We start from the raw sequence: 12,831 nt of genomic DNA on the forward strand, positions 1-12,831 counted from the left end.
TGGCTTTGGGCTGAGATGCTGCTGTGGGGGTGTAAAATTTTATTTGTGTTCCACCCAGCCCCTTTTCCTTCTTCCAAAGCTGAACAGCTTTACTAAATAAACATGTCTATGGCTGGGATTTCATGGAAGCCTCTTCCCTCTTGCAGCTGCTCCCCCTGCCCAGCGGCCTCCGAGACCCAGCACAGCTCCTCGTGCCCAATCCCCAGCCCTCAGCTAATCAAACTCACATTGCTGATGCTCCTCAACTGAGAGAAAATGAGCTCAGAAGTTGGTGGGTGCCTCATGTGGTCTGTTGTAGCCCCAGAGCTGCGTGTCTTCTCCTCCAGCAATAATTCTTGTAGTAATCCATCACTTGAGTGCATGATCTCTACAAAGCCCTACAGAAATAGAACAATATATTCTCACAAGCACTGTTGCAGTAGAAAAATGTAGCAGAAAATGGACAGAGAAGCCTGGCAACATCTGCTGGCGTGGTGTGAGGGATGGCTGGTGTATGAGACTGGAAAACCAGCCCTGCAGGCAGTGCCAGAGAGGTGAAGGTGCATCACCATCACCCCCTGCCACCTCCTGGGGCTGGCCTGCTCCTCCAGAAGTGTTTGCTGTGGGAAGAAGTCACAGCTCAGAATAGCTGGGAGATGCTTTTACAGCTGAAGGAAACCCAGTGGGGAGCAAACCAGCCCCAGCTCTTTCTGGTACCCAAATTTTCCATGAGTCACCAGAGAACTTAAAAGGAGGAACTTCTTACTGGGAATCACAGAATTACAGAACATGATGAGTTGAAAGGGGCCCACAGGGATCATGGAATCCAAACCTTAGCCCTGGACCGGACCCTTTGGCTCTTGGCAGGATCAGATGAGAGGCTGTGACTGGGTCTGGGCATGAGGATGGAGCTGTGGGACCGACCCAGGGTCAGGTCAGAGGGTCTCCTCTGCCTTGGTGGGAGGCTGTGACTGGGTCTGGGCATGAGGATGGAGCTGTGGGACCAATCCAGGGTCAGGTCACAGTGTCTCCTCTGCCTTGGTGAGGGGCTCCAGGGCCTCAGGAAGGTGTTCCAGACTGAGGGAAGGGACAGGTGGGTGGGTGGCCCGTTCCTGGTGGGTGGTGGGCACTGCAGCTGATCTGCTCCAGCCCCACTCTGTGCCCACACTGCACCTCCACCTGCAGCCCTGAGTGTTTCCAGCCCCTGGGACTTCCACTCCAGCATTCCCACCGCGTTTGAACCCAACAGGTGGCTGGAATGAGTGATGGCTGCTGGAGTGCTGAGAGAGCCACAGCCCTGGTTTGCTGTGTCTGTGGGGAGTGGGTGGAAGGAAAGCCAAATTACACCTTCAGGATATTAAATCCAACTCTTCCCATTAAACTCGGGGTTAGCCATGAATCTCTCTAATGACAGTGGAAGCTCCTCCACAGCTGAAAATCAACGTTGCCACAATTACACCACTGTTGTCTCGCAGTTAACAGAGTGTTGTAATCACGACTTTGTCATGTCACTAATCGCTTTCTGTTTGGACTTGGCTAATTATCCCCTTTGGTAACTCAGTTAGGGTATTATGGAGCCATCAGGGACATCAAGCTGAAAGGTAGTTGGACCATGTCTCTTAATTAGTTCCCATCCAAGAGGAAGCAAAAGGGGTGGTTGTCCTGAGGAGCTGCTTTCCCACTCCACAGATATGAGAGACAGGAGGGCTGAGCCGACCAAGAAATGATTTTCTCCTTCTCATTTTTAGCTTCCCAGTTTCAAATTGCCCCACTGGCTCCATGTGCTGCCCTGAGCCCTCTGATTTAAAGGCAGTAGAAATCAGTGACCTCCTTGGAAATTTTACAGCTTTGAGCCACTCTGTGATCTTTTTGGTGAGGTTCAATAGCAAGGGGTTTAGATGGCACAAAGTCAGTCAAAAACACAAACCAAGAAGCCAAGCCAAAGCAGAAATGAGATAATTTGTGGGTGGCATTGGTGGGATTCAGTGTCCTTCATGCTCTTGGCATCCTCGTTGCTTGTTGTTGGCTTCAGGTCTTTTTTGGGGTGGTTTGGTAGCAAGTGGGTTAGATAATAAATATATAAATAACAGCTTGATGAGTTATCCCAAACACACAAACTCATGCAGGTGGATGGTCATGTTCAAACCCACATCTTTGTTGTCCCCTCCCTCCTCATTAGCCAGTCAAGAGCCCCATTTCTGCTGCTCAGTGGCCAAAAGCAGTTTCCAGCTGAGGGCTCCTCTGAGAAGCAGCTCTTGCTCCCAGGGGGGAAGAGAGCCTGGAAAACATCCATGTGAATTTATTTGTGCAACCTCCTTCTTTTAAACTTGATCTTTTCAATCAGAAGTTGTGACAAACCCCATTTTCCAGCATGGCAGTTCCTCCTGTGTCTCCCAGGGGAACTGGGTGGGGATGAGGGACCAGCACCAGGTTGGACAGGACCAGGGTGAGGAATGGCTGGAGCTGCTCACACTTCCATCACACCCCTTACCTGATGGCAAAGTGACAAATAACTGACTCACTGGTAGTTTTTCAGAGGGGAATACAATAAAAATATTGCTCTTATCATGTTTTTCCTCAGGTGGGATGTTTGTCAGAGGGATAATGTGACCCTGTCCCTGGGGAATGGTCAGTCAGGGAGTGAACTGTTCCCTTCCTCCCTGCTGGGAACAGGCACATCCCTCTTTTCCCCTGCTCAGGACACCTTGGATCCAAACCTTGCACAGAGTGGGGTGATACCAACCCAGGAGCTCATTGTCCCCTTTTTCTGAGGTGTCCTTTTGGCCTGTCCTGCCTTTGGGGGAATGGCCTTACCCCCCTCTGTGCCAGGAGCACCAAAGCAACCTCTGACCTTGGGGCACTTTGTGTTAGATGAGGAATTATCTTGTTTGCTCAGTTTCTTTTAAGTTAAAGGACATTCAAAGCATAACATTTTGAATAGTAGGCATTTTCTAGAAAGTAAGTGGTATTTTCAAATTCATAAGGGAAAGCTCATTAAGTCAATGAAGGTCAACTCTGTGCAATTGATATTTAAGTTTAATAAGTCACGAAAAAAGTCTTGCAGAATTCACAATGTCATTTTCAAACAACCCAATATTCTAACGAGGCAGATGCTTAAAAACTGTCTGTAAAATCCTGGTTCCTTCTCCTCCTGCTTGATGGCAGCTGTCAGAGGAAGGAGTAGGAGGTCATGCATAAAAGTATCTGTGAATCCTGTCAGCTCCATTATGAATTCCAGCCCAGCAAGGAGTGACAAGAAACCAAGATCTCTCTCTGGCTGGCAACAGGTTTGCTGAGGGGAAAACTGATTATTTCTCATGGTTTCTATTAATGAGCCTGGCAGAGCCACACAGTCCTTATGAATCCTTGGAATGGGTGGAAAAACCAGAAACTTCTGTGTCACGTAGCAATTCCCAGGAGAGAGAGACTCTGCACTGCAATGATTTCCTTTGTACCAGCACTGATGTGTTTGCACAAAGTCCAGGTTCTTGAGTTTTCCTCTGAAAGTGCTTGAGTTTCCTGGGCACAATTCCAAGATTTAACTCAAAGTCCAGGCAAGCAGGAGCTCTGTGCTCTCAGCTTTGGTGAGAACACATTAACCAAGTCTCTGAGGAAGCTGAACTTGTACAACCCTATTTATTATTAAATAAGATGGGATCTGTTTATTATGTTTCCACCTTGGAGATACAGCAGAAAATAAATGCTGCAGGGGCTGGGAAGGGAAAGAGAAGTTGGGAAAAAGCCTCTGGATGGCTTTTATTCTTCCCATGTGCACCTGCTGGCACCTTGCAGCCCTTCCCTTGGAGTCAGAGAACCTGAGGGCACTCAGGGAGCTTTGCCTCGAGCCCTGTGTGGATTTGTTCGGTAATTTGGTGGAAAAATGGTTTCCTCTGGGATATCAGGAACAACAGATGGTTTCCCAGGCCTTCAGCAGAACTGACTGCTCGGGTGTGGATGTCACATTTTGTGTCTGATGCTGCCTTGAGATTTCACTTCTAGGAACTGCTGCAACAATAATCCTAAATATACAGGAGCTGCTTTATTCCCAGAGACACATGAGCAAAGTTTGATGACAATAAATGTGCTCCTGAACACTTTGCTGTTGTGGTTCATTAATTTTGGATGAGATTTTGTCACTGGTTTGTTCGTTTGTTGGGGTTCTTTATTTATAATTTTAAAATTCAGCTATTTTGTCAACATAAAAACTTAGACTTGCCTCATATTTCACAGATTTTTCTCAAGGCCAGATTGGACTCAGCTCTGAGCAACCTGGGATAGTGGAAGGGAGTGGAATGGGATGAGCTTCAAGGTCCCTTCCAACCCAAACCACTCAGTGATTCCACGATTAAATGTCTGCTGACAGCTGTACAAAAGTAAAATATAGTTTAGGAAAAGGGAACAGAAGGTTTTTTATGGCTGCTGTTTAAGGCAAAGCACATGTCAGGAATCACATTTATAGCACAGGGCTGAGCTCCCCAGCTCAGAAATGCAGAGGGCACCAGCCCCATTCCTCAGGGGGAATTCAGTGAGGGAACACAAAACATTTATGGCCTGAGACTAAATGGGGTGAAAAAGAGGTAAAGGTTATTATGTGTAAAATTTTGGAGTGTTTGGTGGGGTTTTGACTCTCTGTCCTGACTTGCATTTAGGTAAGGAGTGTTGCTTTACTGATCACACAGCAGGCAGTGAAGGAACTGTCCATGAACTCAGAGCAATCCATGATGGAATTGTCCATGAATATAAAGCAATCCATGATGGAATTGTCCATGAATATAAAGCAATCCATGATGGAATTGTCCATCAACTCAAAGCAATCCATGATAGAATTGACCATGAACTCAAAGCAATCCATGATGGAATTGTCCATCAACTCAAAGCAATCCATGATAGAATTGACCATGAACTCAAAGCAATTCATGATGGAATTGTCCATCAACTCAAAGCAATCCATGATGGAATTGTCCATGAATATAAAGCAATCCATGATGGAATTGTCCATCAACTCAAAGCAATCCATGATGGAATTGTCCATGAACTCAAAGCAATCCATGATGGAATTGACCATGAACTCAAAGCAATCCATGATGGAATTGTCCATGAACTCAAAGCAATCCATGATGGAATTGACCATGAACTCAAAGCAATTCATGATGGAATTGTCCATGAACTCAAAGCAATCCATGATGGAATTGACCCCAGGTTTCCCTCCAGAGCAAACCTTGGCTCCACCATCAGGGACTGGTGCTCCTTGTGATCCTGAGCTCTCAGACTTTTGGTTTGGGTGGGAATCTGGGAATCAATACACTGCAGGAAAGGAAGTAAAAATAGCCAATGTTTTCTGTTTGTGAAGTGCTGTGAATCATTTCCCAGCCTCCAACATGTATATATACACACAGATATATAGATATAGATATTCCCTCTTTTCTGATTCTTCAGCCACACTCATGGAAGTTCTTTCACCTCCAGAAAAAGACTGAAATACACAGCCCATGAGGTAGAAGTGTCTCAGAGAGCCAGAGAACAGGCAGCTTCTGCAGGCACACTGTGTAGCACTTGCTGTACAACCTCCTTTATGTTTGGTTTCTCTGCATCAGCAGCTCGTGATTATTTTTTGTGTGTATGTTGATATTTGCTTTTTATTCCCTGTGGGCACATCTGGACAAGATGTGGGTGTTGATGGTACAACAACAACCTCCCTCCAGGATCATGGTAGGTGGAATTCTTCATTCCAGTGCCTGAACAGGCGTGGCATGAAGAAGAAAGGCACCTTCTGCCAGGACAGCACCAGAGCTGGTTTCTCTCATGCATTTGTATCATTCTTCTTGATTTCAGACTCAGCACTCTGCTGATGACACAAAACAAACCAAGGGTGATATTTTATAGCCAGTTTAAGCCTCATGGCATAAAACCTCATGGCTCTGGCCATATGGAAACACTCATTTCTCCCCAGATGTGTGCTGAGTCCAACAGGGGATGCCCTCTTGGATTTGACTCTCACTTGAAGAACTTGCTGGGAGCTCTAAATTGGTTGTGATATAAGTCAATTTGGACCATTTCTTCCATTTATTTATGGTTTTCTCACTGTCTTTCTTCTCTCCTCTCCCATCCTCTCCCTCCCTGTCGCTGTTGTCCTCTCCCTGCAGAGCTCTCTGTCAGCCTCCTTGCAGTGATAGTCATAGTCTGTGGCCTGGCCCTGGTGGCAGCGTTCCTGTTCCTCTTCTGGAAGCTGTGCTGGGTTCCCTGGAGGAAAAAGGCCCTCTCCTCTCACCTGGCTGTCCTGCAGAGTGAGGCAGGCATGGCAGACAAGCTCAAGGACTCAGGGGCCATCAGCTTCCTGGAGGCAGCGGTGAAGATCAGCCACACGTCCCCAGACATCCCTGCAGAGGTGCAGATGTCCATGAAGGACCACATCATGCGGCGCACGCGCATCCAGAGGCAGACCACGGAGCCGGCGTCTTCCACCAGGTGAGGGGCTGGGCTGCTGGGCAGGGATGTGGCACCCAGCCTGGAGAGGAGGAGCCTGAGATCAAACAGCATGGTCTGCAGCTTCTTCATGAGGGGCAGCACCAACCTCTGCTCTCAGTAGGCAAAGATGGGACCCAGGGAATGGCTGGAGCTGTGCCAGGATAGGAGTGGGTTGGATATCAGGAAAAGGTTCTTCCCCCAGAGGGAGGTGAGCACTGAACAGGCTCCCCAGGGCAGGGGGCACAGCCCCAAGGCTGCCAGAGCTCCAGGAATGTTTGGACAATGGGACAGGGTGGGATTGTTGGGATGTCTGTGCAGGGCCAGGAGTTGGACTCGATGATCTAAGTGGTTTCCTTCCTGCTCAGGATATTCTGTGACTCTGTGATTCTACTCAGCAGGGATAAGTTGCTTGGTAGGGATGGGTGGTTGGCAGAGATGGGTGGTCAGCATGGATGGGTGGCCAGCAAAGGTGGGGTGCTTGGCAGGGATCCTGGCAGGGATGGGGTGCTCAGCAAGGATGGGGTGCTTGGCAGGGATCCTGACAGGGATGGGCTGCTCAGCAAGGATGGGGTGCTTGGCAGGGATGGGATCTTGGCAGGGACACTACTCTGTGAGCAGGATGGGCAGGAGGATTGTTGAATGAAGTCAGAGGTTCAGATCCCATCAGGGAGGCTGAAGAAAGCACCTCCATGCTGGATTCCTGCCCAACAATTGGCCATTAACCAATTAATGTGTTAAGATCAGCTTACCACGGGCCTTTCAAAAACATCAGGGATTCAAACCCTGTTACTGTGACTTGACCTCATTGTGTCAAGTCCTGCACATGCTTTGGCCACTTTAATTTTGTTCCAACATGAAAGGCAGACTGAAGTATCAATGATGGGCTCTGTCAGACAGAGTCAGCCCTCGTGGCTCTCTCGCTGCCCTGGCTCTGAGCAGGAACAATTAGATCAGCACAATTGATGTCTCGCTCAGGGCACAAGCTCAGCCCCAGCTGGGCTCAGTGTTTGTGCTCAGCCAGGGACAGAGCCACCAGCAGCTCCTCAGGGAGGAGGGTGAACCTTGGGACACCTCCTTGGTGTGAGTACTGAGGAGAGATTTAGATAAGCTGTTAGGAAGGAATTCTTTATTCAGAGGGTGGGCAGGTCCTGGCACAGGTTGGGTAGAGAAGCTGTGCCTGCCCCATTCCTGGAAATGTCCAAGGCCAGGTTGGACAGGGCTTGGAGCAACCTGGGCTGGTGGAAGGTGTCCTTGCCCATGGCAGAAAAATTGGTCTTTAAGGTCTCTTCCAACACAAACCACCCTGGAATTCTGTGCAATGTGATATTTCCCCGTGACACAGAAGGTGGTGAAACAGGGACAGGGAAGGGCGATCACAGGGTCCTGGCACTGCCCCAGCACTCCTGTTTGCTTCGCTGCCCATGCCCACGATGTGTGAGGGAGGGAAACTGTGACAGCAGACACTGCCCAGAAAATTGGCTGCACTTGTGCAGGATTAGTGAGGCAGCGACCGCAGCCTCCTGCTCGGAGGAGCTGGAGATAAACCAGCTCGGTGCCACCTGCGACTGTGCCACACACTCTTAGTTACCCACACGGCGTTTCGAGTCCCTCTCTGCGCCCACACACTCGGTCTGGGTTTATTACACCTTTCCAGAAGAGGAGAAAAAAAACCTCCTCAGTCTATCTGAATTAGGACAAACAAAGTGGGACTTGGCTGTCCGTGGGCAGGTTTCAAACCCACTTTCTCCTTGGCGGGTTCCTCTGATTCACAGCCCAGTTAATGCCTCCGAGGAACCTGTCAAGGAGAGCCGGGTCTGGGAGCACCAAATACCATCCAAAGCTGTACCAGAGCTTAGTTTGGTTAAGGAACTCCATAAACTGCTCTTGTAAACACCAGATAATCCGAAATAATGCCGGGAGTCCACAGAAAGCTTTTATGCTTTGCTCAGATAAAGCTTTGCTTACACACAGCTTTGCTTGTGCTGGAGGGGAGCTCAGGGCAGGAGATGATCCCTGACAAGGCTGTGCCTTCCTCCCTGTCAACAATTATCTATCAGTTCCTGATGAGTCTGTTGGAAAAGTCTGGAAGCAGCAATACCCAGGAAAGCCAATTGGACAGGGCTTGGAGCAACCTGGGCTGGGGGAAGTTGTCCCTTCCCATGACAGGGGGTGGAAAAAGATGAGTTTTAAGGTCCCTTCTACCCCAAACCATTCTGTATTTCTACAGATAAAACATGACCTTCTGAGCAGGTCATGGTTCTCTCACAAGAAAAAAAAAAAAGAGGTTTTCTCCCTGAGAGAATTTAGTGCCAGAAACTTGGAAGTGTAAGGAATGACGGTGGGAAAAGTCTGAGTTGTCTGTGGTGTGGTTAAGGAGTTTTGGGGCTCATCTCTTCAGCAGTGGGCTGGGACTCGTGTGACAGGCAAAAAACTACGGCTCATTGCAAATACTCTGGAATTTAAGAAATTTGTTGGATCAGATCCTTCAAGGTTTTTGGAGGAGTTCCCCTCAGTGTCCAACTTTCATAATACAGGTGGCTTCTGTGCAGAGCTCAGGAATCATAGAATCAGTTGGGTTGGAAAAGACCTCTGAGATCATCAAGGCCAACCTTTAATCCAACCCCACTTTGATTACCAGATCATGGCACTCAGTGCCACGTCCAATCTCACCTTAAAAACCTCCAGGGTCAGAGAATGCACCCCCTCTCTGGGCAGCCCATTCCAATGCCTGACCACTCTCTCTGGAAAGAATTTCTTCCTGATATTCAACCTGAACCTCCCCTGGCAGAGCTCAAGCTGTGCCCTCTTGTCCTACTGTTGGTTGCCTGAGAGAAGAGACAAATCCCCACCTGGCTACAACCTCCTTTCAGGGCGTTGTAGAGAGTGATGAAGTTTCCCCTGAACCTCCTCTTCTCCAGGCTAAACAGCCCCAGGTCCCTCAGCCTTTCCTCACAGGAGCACCTCCTGAACTCATTCTTGTGCTCTCCTGCTTTCTGAGCGCCAGGGGAGCAAAAGGGTGAGAAATGTCCTTGGAAACCCCCCCAGCTGTGCTGTGTCCCTCTCCTGCAGGCACATCTCCTTCAAGAGGCACCTGCCCCGGCAGATGCACGTGGCCAGCATGGACTATGGCCTGGAGGCCCCGGCGGTGGCTGAGCAGCCCACCAGCATCGGCCGCATCAAACCCGAGCTCTACAAACAGAAAACTGTCGACACTGAGGACCCCAAGAAAGAGGCAGAAAAAACCTGTGGCAAAATCAACTTCACTCTCAAGTACGACTACGAGAACGAAACGCTGACTGTGCGAATCCTCAGGGCTTTTGACTTGCCAGCCAAAGACTTCTGTGGCAGCTCAGATCCCTACGTGAAGATCTACCTCCTGCCCGACCGCAAGCGCAAGTTCCAGACACGGGTGCACAGGAAGACCCTGAACCCCACCTTTGATGAGTCCTTCCACTTCCCTGTGCCCCACGAGGAGCTGGCCAGCAGGAAGCTCCACCTGAGCGTCTTTGACTTCGACAGGTTCTCCAGGCACGACATGATAGGGGAGGTTATCTTGGACAACCTGTTTGAGGACTCAGACCTGTCTCGGGAGACTTCCATCTGGAGGGACATCCAGTACGCCACCACGGTGAGTGTCTGCTGGGGAGGGCCAGCCCTGCTCTGGCAGCGTTTGTGCTGCAGTGCCACGGGGGGCTGGGTGGGACCTGGGGGGTACCAGAGTTGTGCTGAGCAGCTCCAAGGCAGGGCAGGGTGGGATTCACTTGTGATGGGCTGCCCAAAGGGGTAAGTCCTGCACGACTCCCAGCTGAGGGATTTATTGGAGAAGAGGAGGCTCAGAGGTGACCTCAGCACTGTCTGGAACTCCCTGAAGGGAAGTTCTGGCCAGGTGGGGGTTGGTCTCTTCTCCCAGGCACTCAGCAATAGGACAAGGGGGCACGATGGGCTCAAGCTCTGCCAGGGCAAATTTAACTTGGAGAGCAGAAAAAAATTCTTTCCAGTAATCAGGCATTGGAATGGGCTGCCCAGAAAGGGGGTGGATTCCCCATCCCTGGAGGTTTTTCAACTGAGCTTGGCCATGGCACTGAGTGCCATGATCTGGTAAAGGGACTGGAGTTGGACCAAGGGTTGGACTTGATGATCTCGGAGGACTTTTCCAACCCAGTCAATTCTATGATTCTGTGATTGGTCCCATTAGCCCTGGGGACCTGCAGCCATCCCAGCTGTTTGCCACATGCACATGAAGAGCTCTGGAAGGCCAGGGGGAGCTGCTGGGCTTTGCTGCTCTGAGAGATGTTGGATGTACTGCTGGCAGCTCTTCCAGCTCTTTTAGTAGTTCTGTTGAATTCCATCTGAAAGAGAAGCCAAGAACCAGAGAAGTCCCACTTCTTTCCGTGTCACATGGAGCTGGCAAGAGAAGCCAACTCCTCACACTGGTCACTGAGTGCAGAGCAATGACATGAACCCCTCCATAAGAGCTGTCTGCTCCCTCTCTGCCCTCCCAGGACAACCTGCCTGGTTCTGAGAGCAAATGAATGATTGAACTGCTTTACAGTTGGACACCAGGACTGTCATTGTCTTTATCATTTCACGTTGTTATTCCTGAAGCTGAAATATGAGCCACCCTCACCCCTGTGGCTCAAAGCGTGGGCCCTGTCACATCTTTCCTGCTGATTGGCAGAGCCTCACAACTTGCAAAGATGTGTCCTGCAGCTTCCCTTGCAGCTCCTCTCATACCTCTGCTCTCCTGCTTTCTGTGCTGGGAAGGGAACTGTCAAACACAAATATTTATGGAGTTGTGCCCAGCAGCATCAGATGTTTGCTTTGTAACTCTGCAGTTTTTTCCTCAGTGTGGTGTTCCCCACCAGTTGTACCCCTTGGCCACTTCTGTCTGTTCTTTCTCTCATTGTGGAGTGTTCAGAACTTTCTCATAGAGCTGTGAGGTCTCACACACATGCCCAGCACTGTGTCCTGTGCTGCTGTGCCCATCAGGGATGTGGTACCAGGGCACCACAGGGAACAGGGTGTGCATGCAGGATATCCAGGATATCAGATGCAGGATATCCAGGATATCAGATGCAGGATATCCAGGATATCAGATGAAGGATATCCAGGACATCAGATGCAGGATATCCAGGATATCAGATGCAGGATATCCAGGACATCAGATGCAGGATATTCAGGATATCAGCCTGGAAGGTGGTTCTCAGGCCAGAGCTGTCCTGGCTGGGCACAGGGAGCTTTCCACCTGCCACTCTGAGGACATGGAGGTGGATGTGCTGCCTGCCAGGCACCCTGGGGCAGTGCTGGGAGTGCTGCTCCGCTGCCTTTGGAGCATCTTGCCTGGCAGTGCCGTGGGAGGGAGGCACAGCATCAACTCCAAGGACAGTCCCTGGCATTAGCAGGGAGCTCAGAGCTCTTGGCTTTCCATCCACAAATAGCCACAGCTGGAAGGATTGATGGATGGGGATGAAAGGAAAAATGCTGGCCAAGAGGCACCAGGCACACCCCTCACCTGCTGAGAGGGGAACAAGGTGCATCAGATGTGCTGGTGGAGGAACCCTCCCATCATTTCTGCAAGAAATAGAGGATGTTTTCCTAATGTAATGGAGGAAACACCCAGAAAAACAGGTGGAGATGCACCAGCAGAAGGGTTGTTGAGGAAAAAGCCTCCAAAAAGGTGTGAGGGGAGCAGAGCCAATACCGTGCCCAAGGCATGTTGTGTTGAGATCCCACGGGCACATCAAGGGCCGCATTTGGCTCCATCCCCTCATTCCCTCTGTGCCATCCCTAAGGAAGGGGCTGCTCCTGGCCCATCTCAGCCAGCTGTAGCACCCCCAAGGACATTCCTGTTTAATCAAAGTTGAGAAGGGTAAGTACAGTTTTCATAAAACCCCAAGAAAGCTCTGGGTGACTAATAATACATGAGATCAATTGTGTGGGTGAGAGGATGGGAACACACTGAGGCAGGATCTGGGCTAGTCAAATAGCCAGCACTCAGCTGCTTAATTAATGACTGTACAGCTCATGAATCAGTGGAACAATTTTGGTTTCAAGTCTGCAAAGGTTATTGATTCAGAGCTTCCATTATTTCCTGAAAGGCACTGATATGAATTTTGGAAATGTCCCAATGTCTATAATCTACAAGAAAATAATGTAGCCACAGGACATGCTTTGCTCTCTTGTATTTATGGTTGCAAAGAAAAATCTCTTGACCTGACACAAGGAGGGCAAGGAACAATTTATGTTCATTTTATACCCTGAGCAGATGCTCTCAGTGCAAGAAGAGGAATAGGAGATGAGGTGGTGTCCAGGGAGTGCTCTCACCACCTCACACAGTCAGGGATGTCTCTTCTGACATCTCTGCCCCAGGTTTCCTGACCCTCATCC

General features: G+C 49.6%; 1 protein-coding gene across 2 annotated transcripts in view; it reads left to right on the plus strand.

Moving 5' to 3' along the window:
- Positions 1 to 12,831, plus strand: part of SYT6 (synaptotagmin 6) — a 37,448-nt gene that overhangs the window by 13,151 nt on the left and 11,466 nt on the right. For both annotated transcript variants that reach the window (XM_071578530.1, XM_071578531.1), the window contains exons 2-3: positions 6,123 to 6,444; positions 9,514 to 10,072. In XM_071578530.1, coding sequence (XP_071434631.1) covers positions 6,123 to 6,444; positions 9,514 to 10,072 — 881 coding nt within the window. The remainder of the gene's footprint in view (positions 1 to 6,122; positions 6,445 to 9,513; positions 10,073 to 12,831) is intronic.

Source organism: Pithys albifrons, chromosome 28 (genome assembly GCF_047495875.1).
Source record: "Pithys albifrons albifrons isolate INPA30051 chromosome 28, PitAlb_v1, whole genome shotgun sequence".
Lineage (NCBI taxonomy): Eukaryota > Metazoa > Chordata > Aves > Passeriformes > Thamnophilidae > Pithys > Pithys albifrons.